The sequence below is a fragment of the Nelusetta ayraudi genome, unplaced genomic scaffold (assembly GCF_046127955.1).
Source record: "Nelusetta ayraudi isolate G7.1 ecotype Tasmania unplaced genomic scaffold, CSIRO-AGI_Nayr_v1 ptg000005l, whole genome shotgun sequence".
Classification (NCBI taxonomy): domain Eukaryota; kingdom Metazoa; phylum Chordata; class Actinopteri; order Tetraodontiformes; family Monacanthidae; genus Nelusetta; species Nelusetta ayraudi.
The window spans coordinates 3,439,360-3,461,987 of NW_027466055.1; the positions used below are offsets into that span (position 1 = coordinate 3,439,360).

Sequence of the window (22,628 nt, forward strand, 5' to 3'; positions counted from 1 at the left end):
TTTGTAATGCGTGTAAAAAAAAACCCCACCATAAACACATATAACATGAATACAAAATGAATATACTGTGTTGTCCTGTCTTTTCAGATCAGTCAAAGCAATGATCATTAGGTCAAGACGATATGAAAACCTCTTGATTTTAGTGTTTGACCTTGTGTCTAGAAAAGGTGTAATATATCTATCTATCCATCAATCTGTCTCTCTATCGCTCATATATGTATACACACGTAGATATATACAAATATAGGTGTTTTATATATGTATATATATATATATACACACATATATATATATGTATATATATATATATATATATATATATATATATATATATATACACACACACATATATATATATATATACACACACACACACATATATATATATATATATATATATATATACATATACATATATATATATGTATATATATATATATATACATATACATATATATATATATATATATATATATATATATATACACAGTACATACATATATATGTCATATGTTAAAAGACTTGAATTTGAATACAATGTAAATTGTAAATATTTGTATGTATGTTGTGCACTTTACCATGGCTGTGTGTTGCTTGAAGCACTGACAAACACCAAACCTGTTTAACCATAACAGCCACCGCTTGTTCTTAACTTCTGTGTTAAGTGCACTTCAGTGAGAGTCCTGTTCATGTCCCTGGCCACAAGACGCACATTTGAGCTCAGTGAATAAAATTTCCCAATGGCAAAAGCAACAATTTATTCACAATTGCTGTTGTTGATTTTACTTGTGGCTCAAATGAGATTCTAGAACAACCAGGTTGCCCTCCCTCCAGGGCCCTCGGGGCTTTAAGCTGAAAGGATTTGCATGTTTGGCACTGGACTCTTCCTGAGCAGTGAAGTGGGTATTTACCATCCAAATATTTACTGAGGAGAATCATTGCCTCTCAGTAGGGGTCTCTCAGCCATTTCTTATATTTAGATGGCCCTACAGCTTGGTGGTTAATGCGTACACGTAGAGTGTTTATCGAGAATTAAACTGCTGGCCGAGTTCACACTCTGTAAACACCAACCAGACTGCGCGACCAAGAGTAGAAATCTCATTTCAGACGAGCACAAATACCCATTGACGATAAACATTCAGAAATGTCACACATACATTGTATATGTGTCATTTTTTTTTAAGAATAAGGTATAAGAGATAAAACACATCACAACGTGAAGCACCAATTGTTTGTCATCAGCAGTTCTGCACATTATAGTCAGTTAGTTACAAATGTGACTTGTTCTCCCAGTTCAAGCTTTTCAAATGAATCCAAAGCAAACAAAAATGAAGTGCAATTTTTTTTTTTTTAGCATCACAGCTGTGACTTGTATATATCAGTAAAAGGCTTTATAAAATTCATCAATCAAATATGTCAGTACAGTGTTCAATTCTGATTCTCAAAAGTGTAGACAACACAAAAAATGCTTAATTCAGACTAAAGGTACAAATGCACAATGTACTCATCTTCGGGTTTTGATCAATTAATAATAAATAAACTTAAATTCCAAACATACATTTAACAGCAGACATTTCACTGATAGTTCGATGATTAAAAACATGGATCGATAATGGACGATAGTGTCCGACAGTGTTGACAATCAGCTTCATTTTTTCTTCAATGTCTTCTTTGCATTGAAAATTAAATATATATTTAACAAACCATAGGAATCATCTGAGCCATCTTCCGTAATCTTCCTTTTTTGTTTGTCAGTGAATTAGAAATCACCTGTATTATATTTTATTATTCTTCCCCGGATCACTTCTGCTGTGTTTCCACTTACATCTAGACAACACATTTTATTCCTCTACCCTCAAACCTTCATCCAGAAAGTGTTTCACGACTGTTCTTGCTACCCTCCTGTCTTTCCTTCATGCAATACTTCCTGTTCAGTCAGCGAAGTGCCTGCTTCTGTTCCTCTTGTAGAAAAGCCTGTTTCTCCATCAGTTTCCTGAACAGTCCTTGCCTGTTGCTGAGCAGCTCTGTGTGCTGGCCACATTCTGCTACGCGCTGCTGGTCCAACACTGCCACAGAGTTTGCGTTCTGGATCGTGGAGAGGCGGTGAGCGATGACTATCACCGTTCTCCCTGATGATATGGTGAGAGGGGAGGCAGACAACAAAACCGGAAAAGTCAGCAATTTTAGAGAGAAACAGGGAAAAAGATTTGATTAAATAAAAAACAACAACAACAACAAAAAAAAAGTGTTTTTAAAGATTAGATTTTACCTTCCATCAGACGTTCCAAAGCCTCCTGGACCAACAACTCATTCTCAGCATCCAAGGCACTAATAAAACAAACAAACATCATCATCATTCACAATATTAATTTCAAATGAATCACAAGTAGTAACAGTCACTAAATTGGTCCAGGTACAAGTGAATCATATCGCGGTCTCACCTGGTAGCCTCGTCTAATAGCAGGATCTTTGGATTCTGAATCAGTGAGGAAAGGAGAGAACACAGCTGCTGTTATACTTCAAAAATCAGGAACATATTAACTCCACACTTTAATTCCTGTGCTCACCTTGAGCAGAGCTCTGGCAATGGCTATCCTCTGCTTTTGGCCACCTGACAAACAAACACAACAGTTTGTATTTTAAATGTACTACTTTAATGTTCTTTAAATTCTTTATACTCTGAATGCAGCAACAACACAACTTGTATCTGACTGTCATTTGTGTTCTGTAAAAAGAGTACGAGCTACTTGAATATCTCTGCTTTGTTCACTTTGCGTGATTATTTTACAGGTTTAAAACAGATTAAATTAATAAAATAATATTTTGGCATGTTTCTGAGGTCAAAAGGAATAACATTGTTATGATCTCCTATAAAGCATGTCTGTGAGCAATAAGTTGTGAGCACATTCTGACCTGACAGCAGCACTCCTTTCTCCCCGACCACAGTGTCAAAGCCTTGAGGAAAAGATTTGACAAAATTATAGGCGTTTGCCTCTCGGGCTGCAGTGTAGATTTCCTCTGTGGTAACAGCTTCGGGATCATCTGCCCCATATGCAATATTATCTCTTATGGAGCATGAAAACAGCACTGGCTCCTGCAAAAAAAGGTGAGAGAGAAGCCAATATTTTATTTGAATACCAACGACCTGCTTTATTTAGGTGCTGTGTGTTGCACAGCACAACACAACAACGTTAAAAAGAATCATTTCACCGACCTGGCTGACTGTTCCAATTTGACTCCTGAGCCAATAGGGGTTCAGATCTCTGATGTCATGACCATCGATGGAAATTAAGCCTAAAAAAGGAAGAAAAAAAAACAACAGATTGACTGTCAGAGGTGATAAAACAAGCATCTATCAGAGCGAAGATTTCATTCTCACCGGCATCGGGGTCATACAACCGAAGCAGGAGTGAGACCAGAGTGGATTTTCCAGACCCACTGGATCCCACCACAGCCATAATGGTACCAGCTGGCACCTGAAGAGTGAGGTTATGGAAGATAGGAGCATCTTTGCGGGTCGGGTAGGCAAAGGAGACGTCATGAAACTGCAGTTGACCTTTCAGTTGTTCTGGATGAAGCACCAAACCCTCTGTCGAAATTCAGAGGAAGAAGAGCTATTTAGCCAAACGTGCTGCTTATTTTGCATAATTCAGAAGTAAAAAGAACAGAAGTTAGCAGAACAATGACACAATTTAAGATGAACAAAAAAATAAAAACAAATCAATGTAAAATAAATAACCCATGCCTTCTTTGCTTTGTGACGGTTCTGATTTTGTGTGTTTACCATTCTGAGAAAACTCAGGCTTTCTGTCCAGCAACTCCCACAATCTGGCCCCGGCTCCAAAACCCTTCATCAGCTCAGAGTAGAATGAACTCAGACCTACAGGCACAAAAACACTATATTCATATCGTGGAAAATTGCACCGTTCATTCAGGGCTTGTCTCTGTATGTTACCTGCAATACTGATGCCGACCCAGAAGGTGTACAGCAGGAATGATGAGAGCTCTCCCACCGTCATGTGCTGGCTGGCCATCAGGAGGCCTCCTTTGTAGAGCACCGACAGGATCATGATATTCCCACTCAGACCAGTCTGAAACACACAAACACAGTGATGCAGAAAAATAAATTAGATTTATGTCATTCGTGTCAGTGTTTGCTGTGTATATAATAGAGACTGTTAAACACACTTCATTGACATGAAGGATTTTAAGGGGCTAAAAGTACCAGACGGTCAAATTTTCTTCAGCTTTTAATTCATTCCAAGCATTTACTATTTCAGAATTTCAATTCAAGAAACTCATGTAAATGTCTGACTGCGGTTAAATAAAACCTTTTTAAGAGATGTACGAATACATGCTGTCGAGGACATTTATTTTGCTTGACTTAGTCTAAGGTCTTAGTTGTAGAATTAGGGGCTGGGCAATGGTGAAACATCCTCCAAACACAGATGTGTCAGGTGCTGTGGTCACGCAAACACCAAAAAGCAGAAGCCATTCTGAAAGTGTAACTGTACAAAAATACAATCTCGTTTGGTATTGTCGTACTTAAAATAGGTGCTTTGAAACTGTAGATAATCCAGATTATTTTTCCAAAGCATTTCTTTTTCAAGAGAGTTTCCATTTGCCTCAGGACTCTTTAAAAGCACATTGATGACTCTGACCAATTTAAATGATGTTGCCCAGACCTACAAAATATATTCAACTAAGCAACTTTTGATGCTACTATCTTTACAAACGTTTGATTTGTCACTTTAGTCATTCATAAAAACAGGGATCTTTTCTTATTCTCCTACTTGTTCTCTCTTTTTTGTCTTGACTGTCACTTCCTCTCTATGCTTGCTTTTCATTCTTTTCATTCATTCTTCAATTTCAAAGCTTGTCTGCTGTGTAGACGTACAGTTGTAAGAAAGTTAAATGCAAATTTTGTAATTGTGTTGTTGTTGTTGTTGTTGCTAAGAAGTTAAGTTGAGAAGACAGACTCACCACTCCAAAAAAGCCAGCTCTGGCTACTGCCTCCTTCTTTGCCAAACTAAAGACTTGGTCTGTTTTCTGTGTGTACTTGTTGACCTCTGAGAGCTCTTTACCAAAAGCCCTCACTGTCCTCATGTTGCTGATACGTTCCTCAGCCAGCTATAAGGACACAAATGTTTCATTAGAACTTGACATAAAGAAAATACATAAATAATTGCTTTAGTAAATCTGCTTTCAACTTTAATTAAGCTGTCACAGCCTGAGTTGGGTTAATTATAAGACATGAGAGGGTTTTACGACAGAACAGCTTGATTTGAGCACTGAGCACTCAGTTGGGTCCCCAACATCTGGTTACTTCTAGATCAAACGTGATTGTGGAAACTTGGTCCTCTCAACCCATTCCACAATCTGTGTTCGGTTCCCTGTACCTGTGTGGCTTGCGCGAGTGCATCCTGTGTGCGTTTGGAGATGGAGCGGAGGTATCTCCCGTAGACAACAGCCAGGACACTCACAGGAGGAACGATCAGGAGTACAAAGCTCGCAAGGCTGGGAGACACATAGAACTGGAAGATGAAAGAAATAGGAAAGAAAATGATAGAGAAAATAACAAATGGTATTTATTAGTAAAATACAGGAGATGAATAAGTTACTTGACAAATATTAAAAAAAAAAATTATAACAGAATAGTGACACATGATTATCAGTTGCACAACTTTATGGTCAAATACATAAACATAGCCTCAGTACTCGGCACAAAAACATTGTATCTTGCTAATCTTCGGAGGTTAGGTGAAGGTGTGGCAGGTATTCAATGGGATTTCCCCATTTTGAGCTTGTCTGAGTACCAGAAACCAGTTTTGCAGCAGCTGTGCACAATTAAGACTCTCCGTTGACATACCATGCAGAACGGCTTACGTGCAGTACTTTGAAGGAAAGGCTTCAGGAAAGTCCCAAACACTTCCTTGTTCTACATAGCAAAACTGCACAGATACACATTTTATTTGTCTGTCAAATGACTTGGCTATAAACGGTGTCAGAGTTGAATGTTCCTCCCTTTTTCTTGACATATGGCATCAGTGTCTGCTATGTATAATGTATAATGGACAGCCACACTCACCATCATACTGACACCAGCAGCTGCCTGGGCAACGGCCCTCAACCCATTTGACAGGTTGTCTGTGATGGAGTTTCCCACCACCACTGTGTCAGCAGAAAGGCGGTTGATAAGCTCGCCGGTTCTACTTCTGTCAAAAAAAGCCACTTCCTGTCTTAGGATGGAGGAGAAGATTGAGGCACGGAGATTCCGAACAATCTTTTGCCCTAAAGAAGAAGAACGAAAATATTGTACATTTTATTATTTTTTAACGAATATATCTACCGTTTGATAACTTGTGATTTCTTCACCATTATTTAACACAACACGTGGAGTACATTAAAAAACAATTATTAAATTTAGACAGAAGACCAAAAACCAAACGTTCTCCCAAACGTTCAACCAATCTCAGAGACACATCCCTTTGCACTCCCAAAATCCTCTTAACACAGTTTCTTGAATATAAAAATGTTCACAGCAAAATCAAAACATATTGCTTTGCACCAAGAAATTAATACAAGACTCCATTTACATTCATAAAGTTAACTTTTTTGTTAGTTTAAGCCTATGACTAGTATGACAACCTACACGACTGACTGACCTGAGATCTGCATGAGGTAAACTCTGGCAGCATTGGCTGCGCCGCCACACAGGAACACTCCCGTCAGCATGATACACAATGAGGTCAAGGATGCGGTCATTGTCTCTGTGTCTGTTCCACTGGAATAAATGGTGTCGATCACTTTCCCCAGTAGATAAGGAGCTGACATGGTTACAGCACTGGAGACAGTTAAGAAGCCCGCAGCGGCTGAGGATGGATGAAGGAGAGACAAGATCAAATCAGATTTTCTATGCATGGAAAAAAAAGACTACTCTGTGTTTGAATTTTATATCTATTGTATATTTATATTAACGCCAGCATTATAAAGTATTTCAGAGTGAACAGCGCAGGAAATTAGCTCAAATGAACGTAATAAACATGCTTATATATGGCTCAAAACATTTCCCTCAAGACCCTATGCACCAGGCACGGGCAACCTACAGCCCAGGACCTATATGTGGCCTGTTGAGATTCTTAATCCAGCCTGCCAAACTAGAAGAATTTATATGAACAGTAAGTAAATAGTAAAATAACTGCATTTGATCCTTTTCCACCCACAGTGTTTTAAAAGTAATTTCAATAAAGAGCTAAATACTGTGGGGCTTCGAAGACATTTGATATTAAATTCGAACACTTATGTTCATTTTCAATTGAAATTAAAGCAAGTGTTCCCCGAAGACAACACTGGCTTACCCGCCAGTCTCCATCTCTCCGGATGAGCAAGTCGCAGAATCCTCTTGGCATCATCCACGGGCACCGTGGTGGAGGTTTGCGCCTCTCGCGTCTTGATCGATTCGTCCGATGTGGGAGCGGAGGCGGCGGACGAGTTTGCGAAGGCAACAGGTGTATGCGTGAACCCCCGCGCTGGGTAAAAGCGGAGGATGTTGAGCACGGACGGGTCAGTCCTGGCAGACCAAAGACGCGAGGAAAGGCACCGGGGATCAGGTACCTTGACCCCGACCGATGGTCTTTTCCTCCGCAAGGCAGCCGAGTGGGCAAGCCGGTGGTCCAGCCACAACATGCGCGGCTGTGTTGTTACCTTCAGTTTGGACAGGCGCACTTCACCCGTGCATCGCGACAAACAGATAAATCGCATCATTGTCACCATTGTCTGCGAACTGCCAACAAGCTTTAAGCACAAACAAAAATACCGAGTCAGTTTATGCGTGGCGTCCGTCTATCTCTTGGTGCGAGTCCATCCGGAGGGTCATGTTAGTCCCGCAGCTACAAACTCAAAACTGCTATTCCATGGCCGATCCGATGTAGAACTTCATTCCGGTGCATTTCCGAGTTGTTGGACCGTTTGTTTTCTGTTTATCTGCTCCTGACAGCTGACTGCGCCCACCGTATCTCTTATCAATGGGCTGCTACCAACACCCTGCCTGTCACTATCATCTGTCGCCGGCTATATTTATGGAAGCCGTCTAAATGAAAACACGCCAAGAACGAGTTCCACCAACATTTTGCATGTTGAGGCGGAAATAAAGTCCCTAAAGATGCTTCCAATTGATAGAAACAGGGAAAGGTGACCCCGGTCAGTTTCGTCTGCGCTCAAGCTTCCTCCTCGGGTGAAAGGAACTCGATGGCTGACGTTATTACGCGAAGCTAACTTTTCCAGGCATTACCAATAGAAGTCAGAGTAGATTCGCCTGGGCTATTTCCGACGCCTTTCTCAACATAACGTGTACTTTTCTGAACATGATTAGAGCTGCTATTACAATACACACGTTATTATTGTTTGTTATTGAACAAACACAGCCGCGCATATCATTTGACCAAAGACTTCACCGTTGTCGATATTAAATATCTACCCTCGATTGCTTATGCCTAGCTGTCGGGGTCATAGTTGAAAGTTCGCTAGCATCTCAAAACAGGAGACACGTGCGGGACTTGAAATTGAAAAGTGGATTATTGTGAGTTTTCCTTTGCAATTTACTTTTCTCAGTCAACACGATTGTACGCTGGGTATAAGTTTTTGGTCGGATGAATGACAAATTAAATCTAGCTTAACTTTCCCTTCGATTTGTCGGTTATGATCTTTAGCTGTCAGGGAAGTCAGTATGAACAAACTTGAGAGCACGATACAAACTATTTCCATCAGCTGTGTCAAGAAAACGTTTAAATTTGAAAACTCAAGTTGTAGAACCCAGTCTTCCTTGTCGCAGTGAAGTTGCTTTGAACGTGCAAATAAATTTAACAGCAGCAGCAAAAATAATGTGACTCAAGCCAACGCTTGATGCATTACTATCGATCGATCTATCTATCTGCTGATTGTAAAACAATAATAAATATTGTTAGTAATGCATTATACGTACACTAAATCCCATTTTAAACCCCCTCAAAATGTTTCATTTTGTTTTAACATTGACTTTTAGCTTTTATTGATCGTCCCCGAATCAAATTGTGCATGATACGTTTTTTATGCAACCCAGTATTCCTGTTCTATCCTATTCCCAGGCATTTGCATTTGTGATAGCAGCTGCAAGGATGGCTGCCATCTACTCAGGTATCCACCTGAAACTAAAGAGTCCTCAGACTCCATGGGAGGACAAGTTAAAATTGGCACGTTTTGCCTGGATCTCTACTCAGTGCTTGCTGCCCAACAAAGAACAGGTAACTGTATAAAAAAACAAATTCTATTCATATTAAAACCTGATTTAATATCATGACATGAAAACCTCTGTAGTGGTTGATGTTATTGTGTAAAATGTCCACTGCATTTCTTTTTTGAGGTTATGCAACATGTATTTTTCTTTTGCACACATGCATCTACTAAATATTCACTGATTGTCAGTGCATCGTAATTGTCACTGAAGAGATAATACTTGTTTTTCTTCCATTATCAGTTGTATGTAGGTACAGTCCTCTCTTTGTTAATGCCTGACTTGACTGTATTCTATAGTTGCTGCTGGACTGGTGTACACATGCCCTGACAGGCTTCTACAATGGGAAGGTGGATTTTTCTCAGATGGTTTTGGAAGGACTGTGGTGTTATCTCGATGATCTGCTTCACAGCAGGAAGCTACACTCTCTCCTCAAACAAGGCAAAACCATTAGCTTAAGGCTCAACATGGCACAGGTTAGCAAAACTTCATTTACAACGTATTGTAATAACAAACAATGAGGTGCTTCTATATCGTAACGCTGATATATGTTTCAAAAATTATTTCTGTTGTTGTTTCCCTTTAGCTGCTGCTCGACCGTCTCCAAGATTGTGCCTGTGCTGGCTCCAAGTCTCCTGTCTCTGTCTCCACCATACTGAGTGTGTGTCAGGGACTCTTCTCCTTTTCTCCTCTATCATCTGTCTTCACCACCAAATTTGAACTCATGGTTGACCTCCTGGCTAAGCTTTGCTTTTTGTGCTGCCGTGAACTACAACAGCCTGAAGAAACCACAGTGGTTGAAGCCGTCACTTTTCAAGATGAAGTCATGTCTTGCAGTATTGGGACGCTGCCTGAGTGCAAAATGGACTGTTCTGACATGAAGACAGTCAGTGAAAGTTCTCCAGGTGAGCTTGAATTGGGAGATAATACATCTCCTGCTAATCCAAAGGAAAGCTGTAGGTCAGCTAATTTGTTTGATGTATTTCATCAGGTGCTGTCATGCTATTTTTCAATCCAGCGACAGCAAGCCAACCCTAACAGAGTATTTACTGTAGTAACCAATCAGCTCATTCAGAATTTGGTACTACTCAGGCACCTGCTGACCTCTGGGGAATTTGCAGTATGCCACACGCATTTACGTCTTCGTCAACAGTTATGCAAAGACATTCGCACCAAGACAGACTCCATCCTTAAGATGGCCCTGTTCCCCTCTGAGCACCTCAGCTCCTACAAGGAGGAGCTCCTTCCTTCCAAAGAGGAATCAGGGAAACGTAGTCATGGAGGGACCAAAGGCCCCTTGAAACCAGTTACTGCCATACTGGACAAACTGAATGCTCAGGGCTACTGCGAGGCACGGCTGCACTACTCTGTGAAGTCAACCACGTTGTCTCTGTTGTTTAAGTTCTTCCTGGAAAGCTACAGAAAAGATAGGGGAGAAAGTGATGAGGGGCAAAGGATGCTGTGCTTCTACTTCCTCACCAGGCTGCTCTCTGCACTAGATGTGGGTCTTGATGCCTCACCCGCCAAAGCAGAGCAGGTTGTTGCAGTGACACCAGGTCAGATATCTTCCCCAGACTCACCTTGCTCCCCAGAAAGCTGGAGCGTAGCTCTCCTGGGGTTGGAGTCCCTGCTTAGCCAGGCTCTGTCGGCTGATATTTACAATGTGGCAGCAGATAGGATCCGACATAATGAGGTCCAGCTTACCTTTTACAGAGCCACTGGACAAATGTTATTTAACCAAGCTCAGCCAAGGTAATAAAGACTAAAATTACTCTTTACATATTTGATCGTGTCATAAATGATCGTGTGACAGTGACCGTGTTCTTTTCTCTTTTTTTCCCCCCTCCCAGTATCCCTGCATGGTATCGCTGTTTAAAGGTGCTATTGAGTCTTAACCATCTGATTCTTGACCCAGACCTCGACCAGCTGCTGTCTTCTGTCTGGGTTAATTCTGAATGCATGGAAATTCGAGTCCAGCGTGCCAGACAGGTCTTGATTTCATCTTGATTTTATATTGCATATGCGAAAGCAACAACTTTAACTAAATATGATAAAATGTATCTGATTTTTTTTTTTATTATATTTGTTTTCAACAGCATATGGTGGCCACTGTCCTCCAGACCTACACTAAGCTTCGTCAGCTGCCTCGACTCTTCTCTGAGCTCCTGTCTGTGATGTGTCAGCCAGCTCCAGACAACCTCCAACCCCTTTTTCTGTGTGCTGGCGTCTCCTCCTCACTGAGGACTAGTATATTGGATACTCCTCCCTCCCAACTTCTGGAGATCTGCTTATTAGTGTTGGATAGCATCAGGAGTTACGTCTTACCTGAACTTCTAAAAGAGGGCAAAATGATGGAGAAGATGGAGATCAGTGGGGAGGACGGTGAGAAACGGAGCAATGGAGAAACAAAGTTTGACCCAGAGAAGGAGGACGCATCTCTGAAGTTGTTCTCCCTCATTCAACTCCTTCATGTTATTCTGTTCAGTGTCAAGACTCTGGACAATACCAGCCCTCTACCGATTGTCAGGAACAGTCAAAGCATGATGAAGGAGATGCAGCATGTAATCAAAGAGTTAACGCAGCTGATGCCTAGTCCAAAGACAGACACTGAGATGAAGACAGTTTCTGCTGAAAGGACACCCAAGAAACGTAAAAGAGAGTTGCAGAAAGTGTGTGAGTCCAAAAAGCCATCGTTATGGGAGCAGAAGACCCAAGAGGCAACTCTCCTCCTCTGGTACACCTGGGTAGAAGTTGACACACTCTTTTCAATGCACTGCAGCAAATACATTGCTCTTGACTTTGTGCAGACCGCAGCGGCATGTGAAACTCACAATCATCCAGCTCTATCTGATATGGAAAGTCTTATATCTGATGGAACAACACATCAACATTCATCTTGCACTGCCTTGAGCCGTTTTCTACTCAAACTCCTGACTTTGCAACAGATGAAAAAAATTCTGTTGAATAGCTCTTCGCTATCTGAGCACAGCACTGCTTCTCTCCTAAACCGGACAGCTCGATTCATTTTGGCAAAGTCGGAGCTGGAGGGGAGTCTGGATGGAGAGCAGATGTGGGACGGGCAGACGGGAAGCGTAAACACAGACTCCTACTGTGTTGCACATTGGTATCAGGTTACGTCCAACTTACCTTTAATAGCGGCCCACCTGAGCGGAGAGGATGTGGGCTGCATTGCAGATACTCTTGTCAGCTCACTCCTGAAGGAAGGAAAGGACTGCCCACCTGGCTCGCTGACTGTCTCTGTCATCTCGTCACAGCTTCTCCGGTCTGCAGCTTTTGCTGAGTTGCCGTCTCTGTTCTCTGCGACACTTCATTCCCTCATTCAGAGGATTGTGGCTGTCCTTAAGGAGGCGCATGTACACAAAGTTCGTCCTGCTCTCTCCAAGGAACAACAGGTTGAAGATTCAGCTTTGCCTTTGTCCAGATTAGTCGACACAGAGACTATTGTTAAGGAAATCTTGGCTTCTTCCACGACTGGAGAGATGGCTGTACTGATGACTGATTTACAAGTCAAGAAAATTATGAACCTCCTCAAAATTCTGTCACATCTCAACACAGATGCAATGAATTCTGAAGATCTCTCCTCAGTCTTCCTTCTCCTTCTCTACACGCTCACCTCCACCTCCATTCAGCGGCTTCAGGAAACCCCTGACTGTCCTAAAAGTGGAGATGCCAATGCTGTTCTCATAGTGGAGCTTCTCAGAATTCTGACTTGTCTGTCAGAGGGCAAAATCTTCCAGAGTGTGTTGAAGCTCATGCATGGTGGAACTCTGCTGCAAGCTGTAGTGTCCTCTCTCCTATGGCATAGCAGTAATGACCGATTTCAAGATGTAGCCAGTGCCAATTGGCTGGATTTAATCAAGGCCTTGCAGGGCTTCATCGGGTGCTTGGTGCAGCTGATTATTACCCGGAACAGCAGTGTTCGGCTTAACCTGGACCAACTTGCCTCCTACCTCATGGGAGTGGATAGCAGACAATTTGTTACTTGTTCAGGAGATTCCATTTTTTCTGCTCATCTCATGCTGGCATCACTGGCCTCTTTTTCCCAGACAATGTCCTCCAACATAGGGAGGAGTAAACCACTTGATCAAACTCTGGCCCAAATGCTCACAAGAATGACTGCATCTCTGAGGCCTGCCGTTCAGAGTGTACTAAAGCTCCACACAGGCAGCCTGTCAGTCAGCCAGCCCTCCGGCATCCTCAGCCAGGCCTTTGTTGTGGAGGTTGTAACTGTGATGCTTCACTGTGAACAGTCCTCGCAGTCAGTGGAGCAAGATGCCAGGCCGAATGATGAGAAGCTCAGCCACATGAGCCTCTATCAAGGCTTCTGCCAACAAATCCTCAAAGAAATAAGTTCCGCCAGCAGGCCTATGGACTTCGTGAAGTCCTCTCTTCGTTTTCTCTGGACTTTCTACAATGCATTGAGCGATAGAGGAGGAGAGAGCAAGGAGGAGCAAGGCGATGAGATGGATGAAAGAAAGGAGTTGGATGAACTATACATGCAGATCCTGCAGACTGTCCACAGACTGCTAACAGGTAAATAAACATTGCTTGTGCAAACACCTTTTCCCTTCAATTAAGATGTATGTGTATTTACAGCTAACTCTCTCTCCATGCCAACCTTTATAGATTAGTTTCAATGAAAAACATTACCATATCGCTTTTACTTTTAGTGGGGGAATGGTCAAGACTCCATGTGGTGTTGAAATGTGTTTTCATTAGACTTCCTGCTTACTGCTGAGTAACGGAACAAGTGGGGTACAAAATCATTAACCTTTAAACAAACTCCCACTTTGCCTTCAGCGTCTTGGCAGTCTTTGGAGGACATATGTCAGCTGGAGCCAGCTGTGCAGGAACTGCTGCACCATCTAGTGGCGAAATGTACTGCCGGTCAGTTCAACCTGCTGCTGATGATGATCAAAGAGAGACTGAACGTCGGGTATCTGAGGGTGGGAAGCTACCGGGTGAGTCAGCACATCGTCAACGTCACATCGTCTCGCCAATAAGGGGAAAAAAACATTAAATTGTGAAAAAATTGGTGTTGAAGATAACATTGGTTTAGCTCTCCAGATTTTTAAGAGGACTACAATGAACAAGTGGTCATTTTGAAGTAATTCAGCTGAACTTTAATTTAATCAGAAATACAGAGACAGATGGTGTATCTCATTACTGAACCACTGCCCTTTATCAGCATGCAGAGGAGAAATTGAGGGTGGGCTTTTTTTTTAGCTTTGTTCCTCCTGGGTAAAATTGTCTTTTTAATGTTTAATTTCTCTAATGTAAATTGACAAATAATGCTTTTGACTAAAAAAATGAGTGGTTAAGTGTTTCCTGTCTCTTGGGTCAGTGTTGCAGACATTTTGATTAAGCTGTAATATTTAGCCTCATGTTAACCAAGTGGAATCAATTTGTGTTAGAAGTACATAATGGGATTGAATCAGCTGTGCTTGAGCTGCCTGTCTCATTTCAGTCTTTTAATGGATCAAATTTGCACCTCTCGTCTGCAATTCCTTGACACCCCAGAAAGTTGTAATTTGAAACGTTTTCATTGTTCCCTGTTCAATTTGTGTTTTACCGTTGCTTTATATATATTGCACACAAAAGTGTCTCCTCACAGTAGCCCCTCTGTTGTTCTCCAGGAGGTGCTGTCTGCAGTCATCATCATTAAACTGCTGTCATGTTGTCGGCTACCTGAGCGCTGCTCTAAAAGTCTGTGGCTGTTTGCGCCACAGATTTTATCTACGATGGTGGTGAGAAAAGCAAACAACACACAAAAGCAATCATACACGAACCCTCTTTGCTCAGTTCAGTTCTGACTGTCTTTTTGGTGGTGTTTTGAACTACCTTCATCTTTTTTTGCGATAAATTCAATGAGTTGTTCAAAACAGTCATTTCAGATTTTTGGTACATATTGATATGCCAACATCGCACAACAGAATAGTTATTTGAATAATTGTTGACCTTCCTTCATCTGTTAACCATTCTGGCCAATTCTCCTCTGATCTCTGGCATCAACACAGTATTTTTGGCCAAAAAACTCCTGCTTAGTGGATATTTTTCTGTTACGGTTCCCTGTAAAGTAGTGAAATATCTGCACGAGTTGGCACCTAGAAGATGCTGCATTCAGAGTCACATAATTCACTTCATTCAATTCATGGTTTAAACTTTAGCTGGTCATCGCGCCCGATTTTGCACGCCTTGAATGAATTGATTTGCTGCCATGTGATTGGCAGATTAGATATTTGTAGTAACACGCATCCATGTAAGCCAGATAAAATGTTTTCCGAGTGTGTTTTGCACTGAAATTTTAAGATGCACAAAGTGCTTTCTTGAGAGCATTTCCTGGAGGGGTTTCCATTGTAACTGACAGAATGCTGGCAATGCGAGTGTCAGCTGGCTGTGATGTCGCAGCCAGATATCAATTACTGTCAGCTGATTTGTGCCTTAAAGCGTCCACATTGTGTTTTTCACTGTGCAGTCTTGTTGTCCATTATGTTGGGTGTAGCAGACAGTCTGGCACACGGTGCACATGCTCACATATTAAAGCCATTACAGCACAATGTTGCTTACTTGCACCATGGCTCCCACCTCTGCTTCATTTTCAATTGTTGCTCTTCAAAGTGGAATCCATACAATTATGATTGGCGGTAAAACATTTGGGATGGATTCTGTTGAAAAGCGTTCACAAACTATATGATTGAACTCTTTCACCCATGACACTTAATGTTACGGTTCTGTTTTTCTTTTTCCCTCCAGAATTTTGTCCGAGCATCTAGTCAGGACGCTTCTCTAACCCTGCCCTTTACGGTCCCTGCTGTCACGTCGATGACATCACTGCTGCGCCAAGGGGAGGGGCTCATTACCAATCCTCATCATGTGATCGTGGTCCTCGGAGCGCTGCAAGCGGTGCCACTCGACCACTTGACCCCGCAAGGCTACCAGACTGTGTTCCTCACTGTACACGAGGCGTTGTTTGCCATCATCCAGTGTCACCCTCAGGTATGAAGAAGAAGTTAATAGAAAACAAAAAATTCCAACGATAAGATGACAAGGAAACAGATATGATGGTTAATTTCAGTTATTACATCAAACAGAAGGGGCAATGAAACGTTTAAAGCAACACTTCTCTCTACAGAACGACAACGAAACATTGAGGCAGGAGTCCACATTCCAGCTCAGACACAACTTTCCGTTACGTTCGCCATCATTATGCAGTTTATATTAACGCGGCAATTTAAAGGTTTTTCTGAAACATAGGTCTGTTTCACATAGCAGTGCTGTTAATGAAAGAGGACAGCTGGAATCATCTAATCCAGTTAAGTGAATTCATGTGTGTGAAGAGACAAAACACTGTGATAAAAGAGACCAATAAAGGGGAAGAAATTGAGACCACTACAGTCAGAGGAAGAGAGCACGTGGCAATAAAGACCGAACTGTTTAGATAATGAGCAGTAAACTGAGAACATTTGAATGCTGCGCACAGCTGTGTGCACAAACAGAGGAGGAGCCTGAGCTGCAGAGAAGGAGGTGCGAAGGAGAGAGTGGAAGACCGGAGGCAGGAGGCATGGGAGCTGGCATGCAGGCAGGGTTGGCATGGAGCAGATTTAAGCTGACAGAAAGTACTTTTGAGCTCCAAGCAGAGCCGGTGACATCACCCACTCCTCGGTTAAACACTCCCAATGCCTCCGTCTGTCCACGGCATGCCTTGAATCTGGGATACAGAAAGAGAGAGATGCTGACACAAACACATCCTCTGTGGGAATCTGTCTAGTGAGGTGGATAATCAATTGCTGCCCTATCATCACTTTTTATTTTTAGTTTATTTGAAAGTAACACCAAAGGAGTGACAGTTGTCTGAAAGGTTTTCTAAAGACTGTGAAGTAATCTGGTTAAAGTATGAGCCCGATTAACTAATTTTCAGTCTCCTAAATAATTTAACTGTATTTTGTTTTCACACCCTTTTTTTTGTCCAGGTCATGTTGAACGCTGCTCCTTCATTCCTGAACGTCTTTCATCGTCTGGTAGCGTCCATAATGCAAGAGGGACGTCAGCGAGGAGACGGTGACACAGGTAAACCCTTTTGTGCTCACCTCAACTTGTTATGATGGTGTGACACATTATAGAGAAATCCATACCTTTTGGAGAAGGCTGTTTGAATTTGACCAGTAGTTTAAAATTACATCATAGGACATTTCGGACCTGTAGGCACAAACATTCAGTCCACTCCTTTGCTTTTTCTTTTCGTTGCATTGGCATCATTTCAATGGTTTGCTGCTTAAAAATGATTCTTTCCACACATTTCCTACTTCTGCACGTCAGTGGAACCTGTGGAACTGGTGGGCACTTTAATGTGAAGCCCAGACACGCTGTTGGCACTCACAGAGTGGCAGAAGCTATCCACTGCCAGCTGCCACCAGCCCAGCTGTGTCAATGCCATGTCTAGATACATAAACTAGAGTTGTTAATACTGATGTCTGTTTGTTTTTTTTAAGGTCCAACCAGTGACATGTATCTCCAGTGCTCCAGATTGATAGAGAGGATGTACTCTCACATTGCTACCACAGCTGAGAGCTTCACCACACTGTCGGCCTTCATGGTGGCTCAGTATGTCACAGAGCTGCAGAAGGTACACACACACACACACACACACACACACACACACACACACACACACACACACACACACACACTCTCTCTCTCTCTGTCTCTTTCTAACTCACTCACTCACTCACTCGCTCACACACACACACACACACACACACACACACACACACACACATTCTCTCTCACGCTCTCTCTCACTCTCACACACACACACACACACACACACACACACACACAATGAGCCAATATGGTTTCGAATCTTCTCCAATTGGGCCTTGTTTGTCTTCAGGCTCAGCAGAGTGATGCTGATGCTGATGCTCAGTGGCAGAGTAGTCTTCCCATTGGCCAGATTGCTAACATTCAAACATTGACAGCCAACAAGCCCAGGATTGGACTGCAAGTCCATGTACTGGAATCAGGTCTTTTGGGCTGGGTATTCCGTCAAAGCAGTGAGTCACGTCTGGTTTTGTGAACACGGCTCCTCTCCGCAAGCAGACTGTATTTAACATGACGCCAAGTTGACTCAGCACTTTCCAGCCGAGTCACACGCGGAGAGAAAACCACAAAAGTGCCCATCTGTTCAGGCATGTAGACGATCAGATGCTGAGACGGATGAGAGAGACATGCACAGTAGCGCTGGCTATTTCGACTGTTGGTCGTGAAACTGCTGCTCCAAGTGTTGTTGTAAAGGAGAGCGTTGTTTGCCCTTAAACCCATATTGTGGATTTCCCCTCCCTGTTGAAGCCTGTTATTAGAGGAGCCTGGTTTTGTGGAAACATTTCCAGCTGCAAGTCATTTATAGATTCATACATATCTACAACTAAAAATCAAATTTGTATTATTTGATGAATTTCAACAACTCCCATTTTTTTTTGACAGGTTACTCTGCGGCCAGATATCAAGGTTCACCTAACAGAGGGGATTTATCAGATCCTGGACATGTGCATGGAGCAAGATATCAAGTTTCTTACAGCCGGACTGCAAACAGGAGTGAGAGAGGTGTTTAACGCGCTGTACGCCAGCTACACCCACTATCATAAAGCACAGAGGCAGGGTGAGGACAAATACACTGTTTGATCTGCCATGACAACCGTCAGCAACCGTTGATTTGGATTTTTATGTAATTGAATTTGAATTGCTTGGAAAGAAATGTGTATGTCCTTTCTGCTTGCAATTGCAATGTGACCAAATTGAGGGCAACGTGTGTTCTATCAAGGGTGGAGCGTTCACACCAGCAATTTGGTTTTGCTTTAATATAATTGTGAAACCTTGAGCCATTACATGCAGTCCAACAGAAAATGTTAAATTGGTAAATTGGCTGCCTGCTGCTTTGCCAATGTGAACATCTGAATATATCAAGATTGAGTGGGGAGGGGGGTCCGGGTGGGGAGATTGCTGTCACCACACGTGATTGATTCAAAATAACATCTCAGGCTTTTCTCAATAAAGTAGGACCTTAAACACTAACATGCCTCACAAATGAAAGGTAATGTTAAATATAGAATTCATATCTTCGCTCGTGCTTTTTCCATGTTTCGAGAAGTTGAACTGACAGTTGTTTTATTTCACATTGAAAGTGAATTGACAAAGCAGTTGATACAAACGCTGGCAGTGAGAGCTTGGCGCTTTCAGGCAATAAATTACCATGAACAGCGTTCTGAATGAACTATTTGGTGAACAGGGCTGACAGGAAATGTTAACACTTTTTCCACTGTGTATAAATGGGTCAAGTTATATTACCGACAGGACTTGTGGCTGAAGTTCCTGGTTTGGTTCCAAACTTCTTTGTCCACATTTAAACCTTAAGCGAATATGTTCTAGCAGGAGGTTCTTCTAGTTTGGCAAGCTTGTCTAGACACTGATCATGTGATAAGTATTTCTCTTTATATTACAAAATGTTATGTGCCGTTTTTAACCTGATAATAAAAGAAAATAAACGTCTGATGATCAAAAAAGACTCACTTCTTTTTATTATTGTTCATGTAATTTGAATAATTTATCATGTTTACCTTTCTCTGTGCTGCTCAGTTTATCTGCAGTTGTCATGGAGCCCTCAGTCTTCAATGTGCAGTTTTTAACCTTGAGGCATCTCTTGTCTCGAAAGACAAAATTACTTCAGGGTTTCTTTGAGACTCTTCATACAGTTATTCGCAACATCCAAGGCAAAGAGTAAAAGATAAATTGTTTCTCTGTCCTTCTACATTTGCACATCTGTTCCACATACCACTCTACCTCTCTCCCTCCTGCCCTTCAACTCCAGTTTAACTTCCAACCATCCATGCTCAACTTGACGGTAGGTAATATAAACACTCGAGACCACAGTAGCGGCAGCAGTGAATAAATGTGTGCGTAATACTGCTGGGAGTCTCAACACAGAGTACGTATTGATAGTGTATTTGTACTTGGACTGCAGGGCTTTTTGCACAGGTCAGAATCCCATTTTATTGCTGTTGAACAGAAAGTGCTGGGCAATTTGCACCATGCTCAACATGAACTAGACTTTTTAGTTTTCCAAGAGCACTCCAACTGAGTTCTATCACAGGGAAAGACAACAACATATACACTTGAGCAGCACTTCCTGTCAATGTCAGTGGTAAATTGCCCTAAAAATGTGCTTGAAATATTGAGAGAACATATAGGTTATTGAAAGGCAAATTTTTTGCTACTACCAAATTTTGTGCAAGTAGTAGGATTGCCTATTAATTCTAAAAAGTATTGATGGTTTTTCCAAATTTCGACAGTGTCTTTAACAATAAAGCAACACTCTACCTAAGAACCAGTTCTTTGCCTTGCAAATCTGGATCGGACTAACCTGGGGACTCGCTGAATGAACTCCCTTTGCTCTCTATGGAGAGCACATTTAGGGCTTTTCAATGATACCAAACATGTTTGGAGTATTCCGAATACGGAACAAAGATTGGGGAACCAAAAACATTGATTGGGAAATACAAATGGAAGTCAGGAGTTGGAATCATCACCTCGCCACTATCTGCTCCAAATTCGTGGTCTGCCCCCCCCCCCCCCCCCCCACTACACACCCTCTTGCTCTGCTTTCGCACGGAGCCGCAGGACGACAAGGCTGAACTCGCAGCCTGCCTGCCATCCCGGCCCTCCTCCTCCTTCTCCTCCTCCTCTTCTTCCTCCTCCTCCGGGGCTGCCTGAGCCGGCGTTTGATTGGATTACAGTGTGCTAGCCTTTGCACTCTAACCCCGTTGGTGTTGGCTGGCTGCTTCCTGCTCCCTCCCTCCGCTCCCTCCTTCCTTGGCCGACTGACGAAAGCTGTCGGAGCCGCACGGCGAAGCTCCCTGCTCGGTCACAGCCAACCGGGGGACGAGCCGCGACGAGCCTGAGCCGAACACATCATCGCCGCGGCGGTAGACAGAAAGGGCGAGCGAGACGACGAGCTTAGGCAGCCATGCGGAGGAAATCGAGGATATCGCTATGTTTCGCCGTGCTGTGGGTGCTCGGGATTGCCTACTACTTCTACACGGGGACGGCGATGGGTCGAAAGGTAAGCGAGCTTCTTCTGACGCCTTTATCGGCGCGGGTACACGCCGTGTTTCCGCCTTCGCTCGTACGTTTTCTACCCGGACAATAAGAGAAGCGGAGGGATTCGGCGCTACCGCCTCTCCGTTCGCTTAGCTCCGGTCTTTTTTCTTTTTTCTTTTCTTTTTTTTTTACGGCTGCACCCGATGCTGAGAGGACTGGTTGATAAAGGGCCTGCTCGCTAGTCGTATCAGTGGGCAGGCATTGATTTGGTGGAGATGAGTGTGGACAAGGGCAGCAGGGTAGCGGAGCTGACCGTGCAGCGTGCACCGGTCCCCCGCTGCGCCTGTGATTGCCTTCCCGTGGCAGTGGCAGTGGGAGCGAAGCACGGTCCGCACCGGGCCAGCGTGCTCGCACACTTTTATCGCGTTTGATAATGAGAGGCTGAATAGAAACGAGAACACGTAGCCGAGTGACTAGTAGTGATAGTGGGGTGGCCTGGTCCTGAGGGACTTGGGCTGGTGGTCGTGGTAGCGGTGGTGGTGGTGTTGGGGGGGGGTCGCCTGTAGAGCACGTCAGCACAAGCTGACTCCTCCACTAAATGAACATGGATCGGAAAGTGGACCGATTTGGAGGTTTGAGAGTCACAGTGGTAGCATCATGTTTGGGGGGTGTACAAGAACGAATTGTTTCTTTTGTGGGTGTAGCGAAGAGTTCGACTAAAACCCACTGTTGTGATAGTTGAAAGCAGTCGGAGGAGGATCGTTCCTACAACTCACAAGCTTCCATTGCTGCCGAATCCCATCGATACAGCAGGTACTGTATGTCCAGGTTGTGGTGCTTTCCTCACTGGAATGATTCTTTGACAGTTTGGCACACAGTGTTGGAATCATGTCCAGAATACAGCAGGCCTCACCCCCGTTTTTTGGCCGGTGGATTAGAGAAGTAAAACTGGAAAGGGGATTTTTCCCTCTGAGGCTCCTTTAGGAAATTTGACAGCACTTGGAACCCCTTTCCACACATCATATACTCATTGTACATTGCAGCTGATGATGCAGATGTCTGACTCCCATTGACTTACAGGGGGAGTGGAACATTTAGAAAATGTGAGCACCAGGTTGTATGTTTCAAGTGTGTAACTTATGGACATTTTGTTTTGTGTTGTTAATGCTCAATAAAACATATTTGAGAAGAACTGCAATACAATTGGCCTCAGTAACTAAAGAAATAGCATCTTTTTCTGATTTTGTAC

The 22,628-nt window shown here is 42.8% G+C and overlaps 4 protein-coding genes across 5 annotated transcripts in view; 2 read left to right on the forward strand and 2 right to left on the reverse strand.

Annotated features, from left to right (window-relative positions):
- Positions 1 to 3,891, reverse strand: part of ogfod1 (2-oxoglutarate and iron-dependent oxygenase domain containing 1) — a 98,395-nt gene extending 94,504 nt beyond the window's left edge. The window contains exon 1 of the mRNA XM_076049849.1: positions 3,887 to 3,891. The gene's annotated coding sequence lies outside the window, so the exon portion shown is untranslated. The remainder of the gene's footprint in view (positions 1 to 3,886) is intronic.
- Positions 950 to 8,257, reverse strand: abcb10 (ATP-binding cassette, sub-family B (MDR/TAP), member 10). Its single transcript, XM_076049837.1, has 14 exons — positions 7,359 to 8,257; positions 6,666 to 6,872; positions 6,089 to 6,291; positions 5,400 to 5,534; positions 4,984 to 5,130; positions 3,956 to 4,091; positions 3,785 to 3,880; positions 3,380 to 3,589; positions 3,215 to 3,294; positions 2,914 to 3,094; positions 2,568 to 2,611; positions 2,442 to 2,476; positions 2,270 to 2,328; positions 950 to 2,129 (listed from the first exon to the last, which is right to left on the reverse strand). The coding sequence occupies exons 1-14, from the start codon at positions 7,771 to 7,773 to the stop codon at positions 1,936 to 1,938; spliced, it is 2,142 nt and encodes a 713-aa protein (XP_075905952.1). The 5' UTR covers positions 7,774 to 8,257; the 3' UTR covers positions 950 to 1,935.
- Positions 8,258 to 8,447: 190 nt separating this feature from the next.
- Positions 8,448 to 19,847, forward strand: urb2 (URB2 ribosome biogenesis homolog). The gene is made up of 12 exons (XM_076049825.1): positions 8,448 to 8,578; positions 9,123 to 9,278; positions 9,568 to 9,744; positions 9,855 to 11,020; positions 11,119 to 11,257; positions 11,365 to 13,822; positions 14,090 to 14,250; positions 14,926 to 15,036; positions 16,043 to 16,285; positions 17,260 to 17,356; positions 17,779 to 17,912; positions 18,770 to 19,847. Exons 2-12 carry the CDS (start codon positions 9,153 to 9,155, stop codon positions 18,965 to 18,967), a joined length of 5,010 nt encoding a protein of 1,669 aa, XP_075905940.1. The 5' UTR covers positions 8,448 to 8,578; positions 9,123 to 9,152; the 3' UTR covers positions 18,968 to 19,847.
- A 1,079-nt stretch (positions 19,848 to 20,926) lies between these two features.
- Positions 20,927 to 22,628, forward strand: part of galnt2 (UDP-N-acetyl-alpha-D-galactosamine:polypeptide N-acetylgalactosaminyltransferase 2) — a 38,973-nt gene continuing 37,271 nt past the window's right edge. The window contains exon 1 of one of the 2 annotated variants that reach the window (XM_076049884.1): positions 20,927 to 21,401. In XM_076049884.1, coding sequence (XP_075905999.1) covers positions 21,306 to 21,401 — 96 coding nt within the window. In that variant the 5' untranslated portion in view covers positions 20,927 to 21,305. The remainder of the gene's footprint in view (positions 21,402 to 22,628) is intronic. The other variant, XM_076049893.1, reaches the window with a different exon arrangement.

What these genes read in the sequence shown, in the direction of transcription:
- urb2 (XM_076049825.1), top strand. Translation starts at nt 9,153, where the DNA reads ATGGCTGCCATCTACTCAGGTATCCACCTGAAACTAAAGAGTCCTCAG. An exon ending in TAAGGCTCAACATGGCACAG is followed by an intron (nt 9,745 to 9,854) that starts GTTAGCAAAACT and finishes GTTTCCCTTTAG; the next exon opens with CTGCTGCTCGACCGTCTCCA. An exon ending in TCATCCAGTGTCACCCTCAG is followed by an intron (nt 16,286 to 17,259) that starts GTATGAAGAAGA and finishes TTTTTTGTCCAG; the next exon opens with GTCATGTTGAACGCTGCTCC.
- abcb10 (XM_076049837.1), bottom strand. Translation starts at nt 7,773, where the DNA reads ATGGTGACAATGATGCGATTTATCTGTTTGTCGCGATGCACGGGTGAA. An exon ending in GGAGAGATGGAGACTGGCGG is followed by an intron (nt 6,873 to 7,358) that starts GTAAGCCAGTGT and finishes ATCCATCCTCAG; the next exon opens with CCGCTGCGGGCTTCTTAACT. An exon ending in GAGCTGGCTTTTTTGGAGTG is followed by an intron (nt 4,092 to 4,983) that starts GTGAGTCTGTCT and finishes TGTGTGTTTCAG; the next exon opens with ACTGGTCTGAGTGGGAATAT.